This window comes from Colletotrichum acutatum (assembly GCF_030867785.1).
Source record: "Colletotrichum acutatum strain CBS 112980 chromosome Unknown BDZ83scaffold_123, whole genome shotgun sequence".
NCBI lineage: Eukaryota > Fungi > Ascomycota > Sordariomycetes > Glomerellales > Glomerellaceae > Colletotrichum > Colletotrichum acutatum.
Genome location: NW_026849117.1, coordinates 15,132 through 33,746, shown reverse-complemented (window position 1 = coordinate 33,746; position 18,615 = coordinate 15,132). Strand labels below are relative to the sequence as shown.

Below are 18,615 nucleotides of genomic sequence, written 5' to 3'. Positions count from 1 at the left end.
CGTACGGCAACTGCCACATCTCTCGCGAGAGCTACGCAGTTGCGTGCGGGTCGGGCGACTCATGAGCTTCGTTGCGTCGCACTCAATGCGGAGCATTCTTCAGCGGCACTTCCCAACGAGGTCGCATTGTCCAGTAATGGGCCGAATTCAGATTGATAGGGGTCTTGTCGAGAGGTGCGTGCGCACGTCAAGAGGGGCATCAAGGATAATGTTCCCGAACGACTTTGCCTGCGACTTTTCTCTCCAGGAGTCTTTGACTGGGGACAGTTCCGATGATTGCCTTGCCAAGTTGGTTTCTGCAACGATTTCTGACAACAGCGTCGTAGTAGACGACCCTTGTGTCATTATGCAGGCTTTGTTTGGAAGGTTTGACCCTCAGCCCACGTGCAAAACGTGAGGGTCTTCGGAAGCAGGGTATTGACCTGGGTCCGTCTTTGTTGGGGTGACGTTGGGCAGAAGCACTGTTCAATCCACCACTCCCCGAAAGCTAACATCGCCGCTGCCTGCTACCTCGTCTGTTCAGAATGCCTTCGTTACGAAGTCACCCAGCTAGCTCACGTCGCTTTACCCACCCGCTCTCGCAAAATCTGGGACGTTGAGAGTATTATTTCTGACAGAGGCCGCATGATGAACCCACGGTATCAAATTCATGAGGGGAATAATACTCGGCGAGGCAGCAAGTTCCATGAAGCTGCTACTGCGCTGGAAATAACTTGCGCACATCAACAGACGTCATCAATACATAGAAATGATTCGCCACACAGACCATCACCGTTGGTACACTTGTAGATGGAGAGGGTGGTCTTTAACTTCATTGAGGAGGTTCAGAAATCGTCAGCATGGTCCGCCTCCACTGTTGAAAAGGGCTGACTGTGTTTTGCCGCCTCAATGCAGTCTTGATCCCAAACGGTTCATGCGGCTGTGACAGGAACGCACAGCTGAGAAAGTATGTTGAAGGCTGACATCTTTGAATCGTCCATGTCTGGTTCGCCCTACTGCATTAAGTGGCGTGGGTACTAATGAGGCCCTTTGGAAAGAAATAGGGCTGAGTGTGATGCAGGCCATCCTCAAAATGGTTAGATTTTACCGAAGAAGTGGTCATTCGCGAGAGGACTCTCGTAGATAATGACCAATAAACTCGCTCCGCCTTGCGGAGGCAGACTGTTGCGTATCCTGCTTGGCAGAAAGGCGGGTGGGCGGAGACTTCAATTCGCCATAGATCTTGCTCTAGTTCTAGTCTGGCACACACACTACCTTCATTGGCTTAACGTCTAAGCCGCGAAACCAAGTTTGCTGACCACATTCGAAAACCTTCACGGGAACCTCAAAAATATGTGCCATCTAGGGAACCTACCAACATCTACTGAACGCTAAAAATGCTATGCTAATGCTCAAGGATTATGTAACGTGATGCAAATGATCTGAAGCAGGTCTAGCCTCGAGTATGACTCACGAATGTAAACCATTGATTATGGTATTTACAAATAACGAAGTATGCCCTGACATATTGATTTAACCCGGATGAACGAAGCCGTGAGTTTAAACAGAATAAGACGATTCATGATATATATAGTTACATCTAGACGAGGAGACGCATTGAAAGGTTTCTGCAGGAAGCCACGTCAAATCAAGTCGCTGCATCTTGACTAAGAGTGAGTTGAAAGTTGAACACTTTTGAGAATGTTATTAGCTCATCAGATTACTTCTTGACTTTATCAACTTCTCATGGTGACTGTATCTCATAGGTCCTCTCAAAGACGGAAATATCCCGATCCATGCGTGTAGACTTATCGCTAATGCCAAAACTTGTTTGACAGTGCCAAACTAAGTACCTAATTCACCTATGAGACTGGTACGATTTACCAATCTGTTAGGATCGGTGTGTTTTGACCTGAACACAATCATAATTGCATATGCATGAGCTTGTGAGCAAAGCCGCAGCCAAGACTGACTGTCTCACTGTGTCACAGATCAAGGCGCTCCCGGCCAACGATTGGCTCCAACAAGCGGCGTCAGCTTTCGATCTAGAATCAGCGAATTGGACTATGCCACATTCCGTCATGCGTCACTGATTTTTGGATCCATTTGGCTAGCGCCGCATACCGATTTCAGTTGAGTTCCAGGGTAAGCGGACATCGGTGAGACGGCCCAGGCAGCCTCGTTTCTGCCTGAAGCTTCACGCGGCTTCTTAAAGTACCTTGCCTCTCGAAACCTCGTAAAAGACTCTTAAAGCCAAGGCTGGCCCCCAATTTGTTGTCTTAATCAGACTTTCACTAAGTAGTCAATTACGTTTGGAAAGCAATCATGAGCGAACTCTTTAGGCTCACCAAAGCCTCGCTTCTCACCAGCGCTACTGGCGCCACCGATGCAACATCTCAAAAGTTGCATCAGGGACTCAACGACTTCTTGGAACGTACTGCACCTGGATTCAAATTCTTTACAACTTGGCTCAAACTCGACATCACCACTATCATCCTGCTAATAACACTGGGAGGAGAACTGCCAAGGGCATTGACAGGCATTCAGAAGCTGGGGACTCAAATATACTGGTGGATCACCCGTTTCTTCACCGCTTCCATCTCAATCGGGAGTAACGACAAACTCAACAGAGAAGTTCTCAACTGGCTCGGGGCACATGTTCTCACCCGCCAAGGCACTCGTGTCTTAACGGCTCGAACCGAAGTGATCCAGAATGAGGCATGGTATTATCGAAAGCCTATCGAGCGAGATGACCTCCATCATGAGAAGAGGGTACCGGTCCAGTATTTGCCGACCTTCGGTACTACCTGGTTTATTTATGAGGGAGGTTTCTTCATGGTCCGAAGAGTGTCTACGGTTCGCGTCGGCTCTGCGTACACAGGTGTTCCTGATGAATACTCTGCCGCCCCGGAAGGTGACGAGCCGCTCGTCGTGATGCGCTTAGGGCGCGCTGTCCAGCCCGTCAAAAACTTCCTCAACAACTGTAGACTCTTTGCGGACAAGCAACGTGAAGCTTTTATCACGGTGAGAGCAACGAAAAATCAGTATAACCAAGAAAGTTGGGACACCACTATTCTTCGACCTATACGGCCCCTAGAAACCGTGCACTTTGACGAGAAGACGAAGACAGAGCTTGTTAATGATATCGAGACGTATCTCAACCAAAAAACCAGGAAGTTCTACACAGAAAGGGGGATACCGTACAGGAGAGGCTACCTCTTTTACGGGCCGCCCGGTACCGGGAAGACGTCTCTTTCTCTCGCACTAGCAAGTTACTTCAACCTTGAACTTTACCTACTTCATATTCCCAGCATTAGAGATGATAACGACTTGGAGAACCTGTTCACTGCGCTACCGCCGAAATGCATCGTTTTACTGGAGGACATCGACGCCATTGGGATTCAGCATCGCAAGAAGTTTGAGCCGGACGACTCATCATCGGAAGACAGCGACAGCAGCTCCAGCACCGCAAGGTCTTTCGGGCGATGCCGCTGTACTTTGTCAGGTCTTCTTAACGTCTTGGATGGAGTCGCATCCCAAGAAGGCCGCATCGTCTTGATGACATCCAACGTGGCTCACAAACTTGATAGAGCACTCGTAAGACCAGGTCGTATCGATAGAATGATCTTTCTGGGGAACATCTCAAAGGGAAGCGCCAAGGGCATGTTCGAGCGCATGTACCGACCCCACTTGTCAACCGAGGCTCTTGTAACGGACAAGGATGGCGAAGCTCTGAAGCAGCAAACTTCGGAATTTGACGAATTGGCAGAAGGATTTAGTTGCCAAGTCCCACACGACATATTTACCCCGGCACAATTGCAGGGATTCTTGCTCAACCACCGAAATGCACCGGAAGAGGCCGTCAACAGCATTGCTGCGTGGGTTGTGGAAGAGAAAGCCGCCATGGATGAAGCGCAGCGACGGAAGAAAGCGGCAAGCGAGCGGAAGGCGAGGAAGAAGAAAGCACTCAAGATGAAGGCGCTTAAGGCACTCGCTTCGCAGTCCGACAGTGAAGGAGCCAATGAGCGAAATGACGCAAAGAAAATTAAGAAGGCCAAAAGGGCCGTGGAAACGAAGACCAAAGCCGCTAGCGACAAATCCCAGAGTCTTCCAGCCGACGGGATAGGGGAAGAGAAGGTATCTGAGGATGTAGAGTCGCCAGTTGGAAGCACAGAGCCAGCCGAATGATTGATGTTAGAAGTAGACGTGGATTTATTGAGCGGCATCTAGCATAGCATCGGAGTTATGGCAACTTCAACCTCTGGGAAGAGACTGTATTTAAGTCGCAGCTGCCATGGTAATCAGTCATTGCCATAGTAAATACGAGCAAGGCAACAGCTTACTTGTTGACATAACAGGCCTAGTGCTGGTGGTGCCAAGAGCATTTCGATCGAAGGCGGCTAGCCGATGCGGCACAACAGGGGTAAACAGCGCCCGACTCGAATGTAAGCGATGTATGGAACTCCGCGAGAATATTTATATTACTTCCTTCCTTTCATGCACATGACTTCGAGTCTTTTCATCCAGAGAAGTCCTCGCTGAAGTCGTTGTCTTTCAAACCGGGTACGAGGCGGGGAAACATCAAATACCCAAATAGCGCGCAGGCAAATTGGTCCCTTGCGAACTTGAACGCGCTTTTCCAACTCACTTACCTACACTCGTTGAGTTTTACCTGACCTTGATCAGCGCGTGGAAGGGTTCAGTTGAGCTCTCCAAATCAATACTCTCTATTCGCAATTGCATCATGCCATCTCCGCTCGTTTCAACCCTTTCAGGGGCTCTCCTGCTCCTTGGCCACCTCCTCAATGTCGTCGCGGAACTTGATATCAGCAGCTCAGACAGCATCAAGGAGTCATCACGGTCTCTTGCTAAGGACCTTATGACGTTCTACAAAGGCGACGAGCCTGGACAGACTCCAGGTATACTTCCGTGGTCGTCTGAGGATATCAACAGATACTGGTGGTACTTGAGCGGTAGCTTCTTCGCCACCTATCTCGACTACTGGCACTTGACAGGAGACGACAGCTACGCAGCTACAGTCAGCAAGGCACTACAGTTCCAGGTTGGACCCGATGACGATTACATGCCTCCCAATCAGACAGCTAGCCTTGGAAATGAGGATCAGTGTTTCTGGGGCACGGCTGCTCTTATGGCTGCCGAGTATGGGTTCCCCGAGGTGGATGGAAAAGCCAAGTGGATCGATCTAGCGAAGAATGTGTGGACGACTCAAGCATCGCCTGATCGCTATGATGAAACCTGCGATGGTGGCCTTCGCTGGCAGATTCCTCTATCCAATAAAGGATATGAATGGAAGCATAGTGAGTCATGTTGTTTTTGTGATAAGACCAAGTGCAGTTGAGACTAACTTCACATAGCGGCTTCCAATGCGTGTTTTTTCAATTTGGGGGCCCGGCTTGCTCGGTTTACTGGCAACACAACTTACTCGGAATACTCTGACAAGAGATGGGACTGGCTCACTGGAGTCGGTTTTGTTGACACCAGTAACTGGAAGGTGTATGACGGGGCACTTGCAGAGAACAACTGCACCAAGATCGGGAAAGCCCAGTGGTCTTACACACCAGCCATGATCATTCAAGGCGCAGCGTTCATGTATAATAACGTAAGCTCTCCTATCCGAGCACAAGGCTCGAGACTCAGAGAATCATAAGACTAATATCGGTGTAGACAAACGGCTCCGAAATCTGGCGTGACCGTGCCGTGGGTCTCTCCGATACTCTATTGAAAGACTTCTTCCCTGACGGCGTCATATTTGAATCGGCTTGCGAATCAGCCGAGGGTCACTGTCCCACCGACGCCCTTTTCTACAAAGGATTTGTGCACCGGTGGCTTTCTTCGGCCACGCAACTCGCCCCTTTCTTGGCAAACACGTGGCTTCCAGTCTTGAAGACTTCCGCTGAAGCTGCAGTCAAACAATGCAAGTCTGGAAACTCAGGAGTCAGCAATCGCTGCGGCTTCTACTGGACCAGCGGCAAATTCGTCGACCCTATGACGGCCGACAACACCACTGGCATCGGTGAAGGTCTGAGCGTCCTGGCTGCGGTTTCCAATCTACTCATCAAGGATGCCATGGCACCGATCGTCGAGGCTGCTGGAAGTGGCGGGAGCTCTGGCAGTTCTTCGAGCGGCACGTCGGGAGGATCTCCGCCGATTTCGACTACCTCGACTACGGCTACGCCAGGATCAGGAGCTAGGCAACTTGGAATGGATCTCAAGATGTCTTTCTCCCTCGGATTGACCATGCTTCTGGCATGGAATCTCTGATCCTAATGTGACGGGTTCAGGGTTCGAAAGACACACATATATCCTCGTACGAAGCTTAGGCAAGCAGCAGAAATGTTCCATGACACACAAGGGAAGTCATAGGAGGCGAGCAGAAGATGAAGAAGCAAGATGAAGAAGCAAGATGTTGAAATTAGGATAGCAAGATACTAATTTGCCACTCATACAAAGTAAATTACGGCACCCTTTAGCCGCGGCGCCCAACCTAGTCAGTTTCCGTGACATTATGCATCATTCCGTCGTAAGCGTCGTAAGTGTAGCCCAAACCCCGCCTATCTATGAGACCTCCTGGCTTGACCGGCAAAGCCCAAATATTCTTGAGTATCCTGCAGTATAATACCAGAATCCTCCTCGTTATCCATCAGATACCGCGGCATTGTCGCCGATCCCATTCCGATCAAAGTGTTGTGTATGTCCTTGGGGTTGATTGTGTCTTTTGAGTAGTGACCTTGAGTGGGGTAATCAAAGGGGAGGACTTGGTCAGTGTCCATGGTGTAAGAATGGTAGTCGGATGGAACAGTTGATACGACGTCGAAAACGGGCTCAAAGGCTTCAAAGCCTGAGGCGTCGAGGCTGTCAAAGTCGTCCACTGTGCCGGAGTGAGAATAGGTTTGGTAGTCCGCTGGGAGCTGCATGCCCGCGTAGTTAGCCTCGACGGGCCGACTCTTTGATCGGGTCTTCCGAGAGCCGTGTGATGAAGAGGTGGCGCCAAACGTTGTAACGTGTTGTGTAGAGGCTGTGGCAAGAGACATGTTGTCCATGCCCCAGCTCTGGTCTTGATAGCCAGAGTTGTGATAAGTATGCGAGCTGTATCCATTGCCGTTTCCAATAGTCCGGCTGTATCCACCGGAGCTCGCAGACGGGTATGCGCTCGAGGCATCTGTTGATGATGCACTCGGGCTGGATCCGGAGAGTCTTCGGTACTCGCGAGATCTCTCCGAGTCCGCATCGCTTCCGTCAGAGTCGTAGTGCGTGGCGTATCCCCGTTCCCATCTGTCAACGGCCTTTTCCATCGCATCGAACATGAGCTGCGTAGGCAAAAGACAGGGGGAATAGGCGTCGTGGTCTGTGTCATCGAGTTAGCTTGCCATGTCAACTACTCGTAAGTGCGCTTGAGTCAACTTACAAATCTCCACTTTCTTCGCCCAGTCCTCCTGACCGGGGTAGAGCTTCATCAGAAGCTTGTGGCGATACTTATAGTCGAGCGATTGCCCACTTGCCCGCACCGAAATGTTCTCCAGAACACGTTGTTGGTCCTCCGAGAGCAGGGGGGGTTCGTGAGGTGACCACACCTTGTTGCAGCTGCGCGAGTGTGATGACTTGGATTCCGCTGGCTTTGAGCCGAATCGGGCTCCACAGTGATGGCACTGCTTGTCACTTCTCAGATGAACTCGCTTGATATGCTCGCTGGATTGGGTAAGTCAGTACGCCATACCTGCATGACTTGGACAGGGGTGGTAAACTCACATTAATTTACCGATCCCACCCTTGATGTTTCCATCAGTACAGGAGTTTCGTACATGAGTGAATGCTGCCGGGTTTTTGATAAAAAGAGGGCAGGCCAAGTTGACGCTCTTTTCATCAACGTTGTCCTTGGATTGGTGACGATGCAGGGGTAGACCCATCTCCCTCCTAAGCTCCGTCATGAGGAAGTCCTTCATGCTAGACCAGCCCATTGGTGACTGGGGAGTAGGTTGTTGGATGACATCGACTGGGACATTGGTGCTAAGTTTGGGTCGCTTGACCTCTAAGACCTGGCTGGACTTGCCGTGAGTGACAGACTCACGGCTTCGCTGCCGGACTCGCTTGCTGTTCTCGCCCATGATTACTAGATGGCCAAAAGTGTGGTTTTCTTGGCTCCTGAAACGCTGCGAGGTTCTCTGTGACCTCTTCTCCTATCTGATAAATACGTTGAACACGATGTTCAGTGACCTTGGCCTCGGTTTTGAATCCTTGCTCGGAGAGCTTGATGAGGTTTGCCGGAAATGTGGCTTGCTGTTCCCGAACCCAGGCTTCTGTGAGTCTGTTGCTTGGTCCAATGTACTTTGGGTCGCTGCTGACAACCGAGCCGAGTGAAAATGAAGGCTGTTGCTGCCGAGTAAAATGACCCTGCGATCTTGTAGATCTACCCTCGACCGAATCGCCAAAGTTAGTTCAACTCTCAATGATTATAGCGTAGTTCCATGGCCAAGGATATGGTCCGGCTTACACCCGATTGGGGATAACTCACCTCTTTGGCGTGTTGTTGAGCACCATTCGAATCAAGTCAGATAGACATAGAGAGCAGCCATCAACCCGGAACTACACACAAACGCGCAAATACCGGATCCTAGATGATGGGAAAAGGCAACAAAGAGTCGTGAACAACTTGAGAACACTCTTGAAAGTGAATTCAGAATGAGAGAGAAAGAGGGAGTCGATCCATGGCTCAACGGGGCGGCTTACGACTAAGAAGCAATCCTCGATCGCAATTGCGATCAGGGCATCCCGGCCCCGTCCGCCACCGCCAACAAGTGCCGTTGGTCGCAATTGAGAATGTAAAAGGGGTCCAAAATAAAGCAAACATGTCTCTTGAAGCCATAGATTGATTTCCAATCGTTTTGAGGCGATTTGGGTGGGTTGTGGTCGTTCGACATGGCTTCACGGGTGGTTTGGGACAGGATTTTGGCATCGGATCTCACTACGTGGGAAGATTGAACCCAGCAACGATGTTCAACTCAGCGTTTTTCATATGCAAAGACTGTTCAATATCGTCTCTGAATAGTCTCTTTGTGATTGGTCGTGAAAAAACGAGTATTGATTTGCTCTGGCAACTTGCGCACTCGCTTGGCGTCGAAGGGGAGGCCTGGGAGCCAACCGTCCGCGCTTGCATCAAAGAAACCCACGACTACATGTACCCGAACAACACGCAAAAGGATTTCGATCTTTTCTACCACGAATTTGAAAACTCTGGAACTAGTGCCATTACTTCAAATCGAGCCACAAAGAGCCCTAGATCACCGTCCAGGGTCGTTTAACTGGTGATCCTATGGACGTGCCCTCGGAGAATTAGCTCAATAGCGCTAGACTCATCCAGGGACCAGGAGTCTGGAATGCTTCTACGGATATTCTAGTACGTGGAAAGGCCTGCGTTGCATCGGCAAGATTCAAGAGATGGATGATAGACTTCTTCACCGCCTGATTTAAGGTTTTTTACGGGAGTTCTCAATGGACGAACCCTCTCTATGTGGAACAGCCGATGGATTCCTGTTCCGAGCCTACGGTCTCGTGACAAGGGGTTCATGCGGGCGATCTTGGTTCAGGGTTGACGAGTTGGGGATCACGAAGGGGTGATCGCAAAGTTGCAGAGGAGCAGGAGCAGTTGCACTGATTCTGGAGATGTGAGAGAGTCACCAAACCCGGGGTTTCGGCAGAGTAGCGGTCAGAAACTGTATTCCCCTGGCGGGAACGGCCGTGTGAAGGGCGCGTTTGTGCAGGCCTACTACTAGTGGCCACGCGGACTGGATCTCTGCTTTCCGGCCGTCGCCATTTTGCTTGTTCGGATACTTCGTCGCGAGGTGGTGTTCCCAACGGACGGGTAAAAACATCTGCCCTGCCCTCCGTCTCTCTGCCACACAAATTACATAAACCAACCACTCGTTTCGATTGTTTCGACACCGGGCCCAGCAGGATGATTGCCACACCCTTGCTTGGATCCGATCCACCAAAGGCCGATTTGCTCCGTGTCCCTGGATCTGTGCTCCGCTGGTCCCATAACCATCGATTCCGAGTCGCTGGGTCGAGGTAGGACAAGACGCCTCGCCATTGGAAGAGGCGCAGCAACCTACGACGCTGCCCCTGATTCCTATGGAGACTTTGAAGCGGTGTGAGCACGCTTGAAGCAGTCTACCCATGACCGCGTTACCAACAACCAGGTTTGCCAACAACGAGATTGGCATCCCGGATCCTTCAAACCCCAGTCTTCAATCCGCGGCGCAGTGTTGCTCGTAATTCGCGCTGGAGTCGTTACTTGTCAGTTACAAAGACCTTCAAGAGAAGCGGCCAACCTACCTTGACGAGATGAGTGCTTGCAGGATCGGATGCAGGCTGACGTAGGACGCGCAAGATCATGCAGGCGCAATTTCTTGAACCAACAAACTGTGGATGATTGCACGATTTCGGCATCAATCCGTGTCGTCGAAAGCAGAAGCCGCAATATGAACCAGAAGCGGTGCAGAGAACCCAGCCTCCACCCTGCCCTCGATGCATTCGTCTGGTCACCTGCTCTTCCTTCGATGGGGTCGACGCTGATCGGGCCTGGCGCTCTCACTACCTTGAGAAATGCTGTCGGAAGGTTGCCGAGAAACTGATGAGGGCTCGCTGACTGTAGCCCATCAGGCCGCCGCGCTTGGCTGATAATGAGCATCGATACGTTGAATAGTGTTGTGCGATACGTGAAGTAGGTATAGCATCAATCAATCATCTTTTGAACCGAAAGTACGCCATGATCGACGGACCCCGGCTTCTTGATCTGTTCAGCTGGCCATTGAAGCCATTGGGCGTACTGAGATGGTAGAGTGACGAACAGGCCTTTCATGAGATGCTCCGACCAGCCTTGCATGAACCAGAAATGTTCGAGGGTTTGGACCAAGACATTGAAGTGCCCTAACAATATCAGGGATAGCGCTTCCCTGTGCTGGATGCGAATTACAAAGTCGTCGCTCATGCTATACAGCCAGCGCATGACGACCTCAAATCGGCCCTGGACGTGCGCCTCCGGCTCAGCTTCGGTGCCAAATGTTTGCTTGAAGCAGTCCTTGAGCAAGTCGAGTGAGATTGTGTACATTTGCCGTTCCGGCTCAGGGGTTGTTGCCACTAGATCGGCAAGCTCTTCGAACCGTTGTTCCCACACAACCATCTTGTGCACGGGATCGGGCAGTGGCGGACAGTGTGTCCAGGTGTGTTCGAAAGATATGTTTCCGTCCTCCCAGCCCGCGATGATAGCCTGTATGCCCATCTTCTGGACGACTATACGGACGCCTCGGAGCAAGCCCCACCAAGGCACCTCGCCGTCCTCCGCGACGACTAATAGATGCCCCGGGCTTGGCTTCTTCGCAAACGTCGAAAGGCAGACCAGCACAGTGGTATGGTATAGCGCTTGACAATTGTCTATGTTGATGTTCGGCATAAGGTTCGTGATCGCCGGTAAGGCACTGGTGGAGTGCCGCTCTGCGAGGGTCTCGTAACGGGCGGCCTCCGATGGCCGGAGTCTAGCGAGGTGCTGTGCTGATATCGCCAGAACCATGTGAAAGACATATTGATGTTGGAAGCCTAGCCGCGGCACATACTCTCGCCATACACGTGCTTCGCCGAGGGTAATTGCCGTATGGCACATGTAGTGATGCAGGAGTTCGAGATCGTCTCGGTTTAACACCGCGGGGGCGATGGAGGACAAGGAGGGCTCGGCGGAGGTTGCAGGGGCCGGTGTACGCGGCGTCTTGGTCGCATCGGATTCGGAGGCACTCGGCGTCGGTAACTTCCGGACGGCGTCCCAGTCCTTTCGAGGACGGCCCCGTTTTCGCGGCGCCGGTGGCGACAGGTCGGTAGGAGATTGGGTGAGTAGGTTTGCGGGCGGAGGAGCGAAGTCGCAGTGCATCGAGAATCTCAGACAGTTGCCACATTCGGGCTTGGTCTCGTCGCACTGGCAGGTCCATCACAGTTAGCCTTGATTACTCTTTAAAGTTCAATTGCGCGTCATGCGTGGGTGGACAGCGATTCAACTTCGCGGGGAGGCCTGTAGACACGCGCCTTGACTTTTCTCCTTTTACAGTTGTGGCACCCATTGCGAGACTTCTTATGTGATCTTCTCTTGTTCTTGCGACATGTCCCGCAGCAGCAGCCACTGCCGCTCGTGTGCTTTTCCGACGCCGTGCATACTGATGCTGCCGGGCCGATCTCGTTCTCGCCCGCGTTCATGGTTCGCGATCGTGGGGCGGCGCTCGTCGAGCGTAGATTCGGTTAGGCTGGGTAGCGGCTAGGAAAGGTATGGGACGGTAGCTCGAGTGGGACGGCCTCGTCCATTCCTACGAGCGCATTCCGCATATGACGTCGCTTGGCATCAGTTTGGGGTAGCTGGGGGTCAGCATTGAATTAGTCGACGCATAATCTAGTGTCTCGAAGAGCTTGAAGAATTGCAGAATGTCGACTTGACCTGCTCGAAAGCTGTTCGGCAGCCTCCCCGCACGTGGGTCCGCGGCCTCGCTTTCGGGGTCTCGGATGATTTGTCGTATTTGATCCGAGAATTGATCCGGTTTGATTGGCTGAGCGGCACTCACTCTCCCGACGAGATGAATCCCTGTTCTTCAAGATCTCATCAATTGAACCTTTCTTATTTCAACTCACTGCAGGCTGCTTCTGTGCTTAGACTATGAGACTCGAATGAACGTATCCAATAATCTTGATTCGAACAGGCTTTGACTTTTCGCATCAGACACAACAGCAAATACCGCCACCCAACTCAATACCTGAGCTACGATGCCTAGAATCAATCGTCCACTGACATCCTCAATCCCGCCGCAAAATGAACTTCATGGACAATTCTCCGCCAAGTTGGCGCACGAGAGATGAAGTCCCTTTTCTATCTTAACGATCCTTCTAGCGTTCTATAATGAGTATGATGGTCATAGACCACAGCTTCATTCAACGCTTCAGTCCTACAGCAGTTGGCAATTAAGTAAGGCAATTGAGGTAGGTGCATCTAATAAAGTTGATATTCTATGTCATTCAAGTAACTTCTATATCAAAACTGGGGTATTAACCTCTATCCTTATGTGCCAAATGGGTATCTCGAAGTCATGTTCGCGTTCTACATCCAGGTCTTCGTATTAACGACCCCTCTCAAGTCTAACTCGTACTCTGCATTTGCCTCTCTTCGGAAACTCCTAATGCTCATCGGGGTCATCGGCGTTCTAGGAGCCTGCAATGTGGCGCTATCTCTCCACGGAGGCTGGTAACTAAGCGGCTGTAATGGCGCTGGTGGCAGTGGCTTCATCCTCGGATCGAGATGCTCCGCAATGTGAACCTTGATCATGAATGAGTCCTCTGAAGGCGAGGGCTCGGGGGATGGTACCGATCGGTGTCGTGATGTGATGACGGGAGCTGGGGCGACAGGCTTCTTGTCTCCGAATGAAAGCCGGCTGCTTGCCCTGTTAAAAGTTTCCTTGACTTCAACCGTCGGGCGTGTGCCTCGGATAGTCGTGAGAAGTCCGGGTATCTTCTTGAGAAGAGGTCGTAATGCAGGAAGACTACCGCACATCAAGGCGCACGAGATCTCGGCCATGCTCCATGTCACCACATCGACGTTATCCCCTGGCTATGTCAGTCCTCTGCTTGGGATGTAGTCTAGCGCCTGGACTTACATGTGGTGTCATAAGACTCAGCAAACAATACGAGCCAGCGCAATCGCACAATTGAAGTGATGCATGCGCTGGAAGAGATATGAGTTAGCTGAAAGACTCAAAGTTCCAATGCAGCGTTAATACTCACAATGATCCAAGACTCAACATGAAGCCAACCGCAATTTTCTTTTTGAAACCCAATTGGAGCCTGCTGAGCTGCTGGATGGGCATAGCAAAAATGACGATATCCTCAACGATGCTGAGAATCGCGCTGGCCATAGCAACGGCGTTGACGTTGACGCATTTCCGCTCAATAGTTCGGTCCCAGATTCCAGCGATGGGCGTGCATTCGAACATGATGACAAAGAGAAAGACCAGTCCGTGGCCAACGAGGAACACAAACACCAATTTGTTGATGATTTGAAACTTGCGGTCGGGGAATACACGAGCGAAAAGGGCAATAATGGACAGCTTCGCCAAAATCAGGACGACAACGTAAAGCATTTGCACGGCGTAGTAGAGCTAGGATGAATCCATTAGTCACAATGACCTTAGTAGATGTACGAAGATTCCAGCCTTCATGTCTGACTCACTTGAAGGATCTTCTGGGCATTTTCTGGGTTCACGTTCCAGTAATGAAGCCCGAAGCCAAGATCAGCGGCTTTGGAAAGTCAGTAAATGAGTTGAACCAAAAGGAATGAAGGAATCAGCATCAAATACTCACTCGCAACAACGCAACCAAGGGTGGTGGCTAGTATGGCCTGAAATAAGCATCAGTCGCCGAGGACTAGTGAAAGTAGAGTTGAGGCATCAATCAACTTACGGCGGTGACTATGGTCATCCAGTCGTCAAGTTCCAAGCGGCTTGCTATGATCCATCTTGATACCAGTCTCAAAATTACAATTGGAAAGGTTATCACGGCCAACACCGCCACAACCAGCTTGATTTCGGTGTCTCGAGATGGGTGGGGGAAAGGACGGCACAGGTCATCTGTCATATAAGACAATGCTAGAAGCCGTCAGTAAAACCCAGGCTAGGTACGTCAGGCTGGAAACTCACAAAGCTGATCTTGCCATGTACAAGATGTTTGCACGCATCCGGATAGTCCATCTAGGAGGGTGACGTTGGTGCAAACACATGAGGCGATGTTGTCCAGCCCGCAGCCTGAACTGAAGAATGCTGTCGTAACACAAGAGACCTGCCATACGGTGAGATGAAGTTGACTAGAGATTGAAGGTATCGACACTTACGGCGCATTGAGGGATCTGAGACATGAGCTCCAAGGGAGAAGTTGCTGCATTGGTGCTGTCTTGGCCGAGGATGGTACCTGCTACGCAAGGTAGCAGCGCAAGGAGCCATCGCACGTGGTTCTTCATGGTTAGGTGAAACGTGGAAGAACCAGAACACTGGGACCTATCGAGGTCTTGTTTATCTGAAGAATGTTATCCAGCCCGAATATACGTCTCGGGAGACTCGGGGCATCGTTCCTAAATGCGGCTTTCGGCGTCTTGTGGAAGCACGCATTAGACGGAAGTCGAACCAGAGAGCTTGGCCTTGAGATAAGTATGTTGAATCCATGTGCTTCGGACGGACTTGACAGCCCGGATTCAAGATTCGAATGACCTTGGATATCCGCAAACCGTTGGTCAATGTCTATTTCCGACTAGGTTATCATGTACGCGAGCCCTGCGAGTCTGTCATCTGCATCTTGGCAGAGAGCCCAGAAATACTACACATGCATGCAAAGCGTCTGATATTGATTCGACCCACGCGAGTGTTCTTGAGTTGGGGTTGCAATAGTCTCCGAACAAGGCAAAACGCTATGAGCCTCGCAGCTTAATTCGGCATGAGCGACCACTATGGTGGGCGGGGTGAATCCAAGTCTGAATCATGAACCCTGGTGCCGGCAACGAGGTCCATTGGTTCGTCCGATGTCCGCTGGGTCAGGGTTTCAAGTTGACATGTCGTCTAGTGAGCCCGTGCAACCTTTCCGGCCATCTCTCTGGGTCACTGAGAAACGGGTGGGCAGATCATATTGCTTGATCAATATAAAGAAACTCAAATATCGTAGTGGTTTTTGGCGGTTTGCTGCAAGCGGTACTCTATCAACCTATCCACTCTGGCGCAAGCAGCCCTGCCTTTGCCTCATGCACCCGCACGAGTTGACAAACACCCCGCCCGCTATCACATTTCGGTTCCATGTGGCTAACCACGTGTAGAGCGCGAGCGATTCAAGTCCGCGCGCGCTGATGCCCTCACATGGGGTTGGTTGTGGAGCAATTGAGTTGAATCACGTCAAAGTCCCCACGCGATAGTCGTAAACGCGGGCCCGGACTTTGAAGAGGAAGCGATAAAGAATCAGGATGTTGACGTAACCCGGAGGCGGGATGTTGATTGAGCTATCCGCAGCCACACCCGCAAATATGACAATTCATATCATTTCCTTCAATATTGAGCTTCTCAAAGGTCATGTGCGATGGTGCGACCTTGCGGAACCACGAGAACGAGGAGCTCGGTTCGGCGTGAATTGGCCCAGTTACGCTAACGCCACAGCCGCGCTTCTCTAACGAGGTGTTCCCTGAGTCAAGCGCCCGCCTCAAGCCACGCCAAGTGCTGCAGATTACCTGGAGTAATCAAGGGATTCGGGAACCAAGCTTTAGCTCATCATCGTAAGGTGTGATGGAAGAGACAGATACCGTTGGTCGGCCTTCCGCGTACTCCGGACTTCTTCGGCCGGGACCTCTACCATGGGATGGCCACATGCCGCACACCGGTGTGACAACGGATGCTTAGCGTGCTCCAAACCCATGGCGAAGACGTGCTGCCGCATGCCTATTTTGCATTTAGACTTTGAGGCAAGGGCCGTTCCCAGCTGTAGAGGCCTTTATCTTTCGTGCACTGGATTGAGCTTCCCAATCCTTAGCAGTAATTAGCACTCAGCTTGCGCCTACCTCTAGGCTTGGCTTGCCTTACCTGGCGTTGCGATCGTGAGAGTTTGCTAGCTCAGGCAAGTCATTAACCTTAGCCAACCCGGGGTTGCACAATGTTTGGTCTTGGGAAATGCTCGCTGTTTCTGGTAAAATGAAAACTCGCCCAGGCGGAATAATAATTAATTGACTTATGAAGGACAGACTTCAGCCGAGGGATCAAGATACGCTTGCTACCGATAAATGTGTAAACCTTCATCCAGCGCAATTGATTGATCTAATGAAAGAGACAGCCGTTGCATAATAATCGTGAGAGGATAGCCAAGCGAAACCAATCTTGGCACTGTGCCGCCACGCCGCAGCTCTCCCACGCCGATAGCGTAGCAACGACGTCGGAAGCTGCAGGAGATGAAGATTTGACACTTGCGTAACCCTATCGGTCATATCCGCAATCTGACAGATGATGTGACAAGAAGGCAGGATAGCATTATCTTCGTCCCCATGGTGTTTAAGTGCGTGCCTTTTCCCGCCATGACCTTGATTTGTTAAATCACCACTGCAATTGACCGGGCTTTTCCCCAGCGATGCACTCCTATCATGCCGAATCCACTCTAGGGACCTCTCCCGCTGGCGGGAAGCACCCAGGTTCTCAGTGTCAGACCAGGCGGTGAATCGAGCGTCCTGGAGGCGGGTTCGGAGGCGGGTTTCCAGGTGGGTTTCGAGTCATTAAGCCCCGAGGCTCCTCACGACTACGTCTTTCCTGCACGTGGAACAGGTTCTCATGTACCTTGACGATGAAGATGAGTCGTGCATGGCCAGCAGCGGAACAATTATGTTAAGATGCCTTGAATCAGTAGTAATTCGCCGATTGCGCCATGTGCTCATAAATCCACAGATTCGTTGCGCCAATATCGGTTGATGTGATCTGCATCAGTCCGAATGACGTTGACGATTGAATTGACCAGTTCCACAACTCAGATACGAGACAATCATAGACATGTTTACGGTTCAGAAGTGATTAGATGACCGTGAGAGAGTATCGCCTCTGTGGAATTAAGAGACGGATGCCAGCGTTTAAAGGAGGCATCAAGTGCATGTCGGTGAAATTCGAATGGACTCAGTTGGGACTGGAATTTTCTCCTAGTCGCATCAATCGCTATTGATACAGCAGACCTTTTACAATCTCATCATCGTTCCTTGGGAGAGCTGTATCTCGACATGTGCCAGGTAATGAGATGGGTTCGTTTCTGCAAAGTTGCGAATGCCAAGTACGTAGGTAGTAGTCATGATGAGCGTCTGAGTGACGTTCACAGCTAGAACGCGGAATGTATCTTTGCGCTTCATTTGTAAGGACTAGAATCATCTGAATGGGAACAAGAATTAATTGAGTAAATCAGGCAATTGCTAACCTGCCTCACTACCGCCTGCATTTGATGAAAGTATGACGGTCCATATCATGGTCCTCTTCAATTTGATACCGTCAATCACGTACTATTATGATCTATATCAGATTGACAAGCATGTATGATAGAGCATCCTGAATTAGGCGCTTATCGCAATTCTTATTTTATCGCCGAACGTCCACGTATCATGGCTCTGAACAAGTTGCCCCTGCAACGGGGAACCATCATTCTTGGGTTGCTGTGCGAAGCCATCATCATGACTCACTTTGAAGAAGAGCTAGTCGCCAGCAAGGAACATGAATGTGGGTAGACTTTGCTATGAAAATCAGCTCCCCCATCGATGGCTCCGCCGTGAGTCCTCAACCCGCCGAATGAAACGATAGTCCACTGCCGCCGGATCAAAACGGCAGCAGTACACAGGATGTTGACCCGAAGAAGGCTGCTGTCTTGTCTGATGTCTAAGATTAATTTACTAATATCACATATGGTGTCTTTGGTGAAATACACAGGAGGCTACAGGAGCTTCATCTGACGTCAGGCAGACAAGACTTGGCTCGGTGCGACTAGTATTGAGCCCCCTTTTCACCGGTACTACAGTCGGGCCAGTGCGAACCACTTGCTTTCCGTCTA

General features: G+C 50.9%; 6 protein-coding genes across 6 annotated transcripts; 2 read left to right on the top strand and 4 right to left on the bottom strand.

Moving 5' to 3' along the window:
- Nucleotides 1-2,304: 2,304 nt before the first annotated feature.
- BDZ83DRAFT_588164 (P-loop containing nucleoside triphosphate hydrolase protein) lies at nucleotides 2,305-4,167 on the top strand (the record flags this gene model as incomplete). Its single annotated transcript, XM_060506107.1, has 1 exon — nucleotides 2,305-4,167. One exon carries the CDS (start codon nucleotides 2,305-2,307, stop codon nucleotides 4,165-4,167), a length of 1,863 nt encoding a protein of 620 aa, XP_060360244.1.
- A 556-nt stretch (nucleotides 4,168-4,723) lies between these two features.
- On the top strand, nucleotides 4,724-6,261 carry BDZ83DRAFT_588170 (family 76 glycoside hydrolase; the record flags this gene model as incomplete). The annotated part of the gene is made up of 3 exons (XM_060506109.1): nucleotides 4,724-5,297; nucleotides 5,355-5,599; nucleotides 5,665-6,261. The coding sequence occupies 3 exons, from the start codon at nucleotides 4,724-4,726 to the stop codon at nucleotides 6,259-6,261; spliced, it is 1,416 nt and encodes a 471-aa protein (XP_060360243.1).
- A 206-nt stretch (nucleotides 6,262-6,467) lies between these two features.
- On the bottom strand, nucleotides 6,468-8,532 carry BDZ83DRAFT_635802 (uncharacterized protein). Its single transcript, XM_060509205.1, has 3 exons — nucleotides 7,747-8,532; nucleotides 7,406-7,686; nucleotides 6,468-7,345 (listed from the first exon to the last, which is right to left on the bottom strand). Exons 1-3 carry the CDS (start codon nucleotides 8,100-8,102, stop codon nucleotides 6,552-6,554), a joined length of 1,431 nt encoding a protein of 476 aa, XP_060360242.1. The 5' UTR covers nucleotides 8,103-8,532; the 3' UTR covers nucleotides 6,468-6,551.
- A 950-nt stretch (nucleotides 8,533-9,482) lies between these two features.
- BDZ83DRAFT_57297 (uncharacterized protein) lies at nucleotides 9,483-10,286 on the bottom strand. Its single transcript, XM_060504574.1, has one exon. The coding sequence runs from the start codon at nucleotides 10,215-10,217 to the stop codon at nucleotides 9,669-9,671; it is 549 nt and encodes a 182-aa protein (XP_060360241.1). The 5' UTR covers nucleotides 10,218-10,286; the 3' UTR covers nucleotides 9,483-9,668.
- BDZ83DRAFT_635799 (uncharacterized protein) lies at nucleotides 10,255-11,938 on the bottom strand. The gene has a single exon (XM_060509204.1). It carries the CDS (start codon nucleotides 11,912-11,914, stop codon nucleotides 10,730-10,732), a length of 1,185 nt encoding a protein of 394 aa, XP_060360240.1. The 5' UTR covers nucleotides 11,915-11,938; the 3' UTR covers nucleotides 10,255-10,729.
- A 996-nt stretch (nucleotides 11,939-12,934) lies between these two features.
- On the bottom strand, nucleotides 12,935-15,272 carry BDZ83DRAFT_57257 (uncharacterized protein). The gene is made up of 8 exons (XM_060504524.1): nucleotides 14,906-15,272; nucleotides 14,715-14,853; nucleotides 14,479-14,663; nucleotides 14,380-14,416; nucleotides 14,249-14,316; nucleotides 13,804-14,177; nucleotides 13,677-13,744; nucleotides 12,935-13,626 (listed from the first exon to the last, which is right to left on the bottom strand). The coding sequence occupies exons 1-8, from the start codon at nucleotides 15,029-15,031 to the stop codon at nucleotides 13,124-13,126; spliced, it is 1,500 nt and encodes a 499-aa protein (XP_060360239.1). The 5' UTR covers nucleotides 15,032-15,272; the 3' UTR covers nucleotides 12,935-13,123.
- Nucleotides 15,273-18,615: the final 3,343 nt, after the last annotated feature.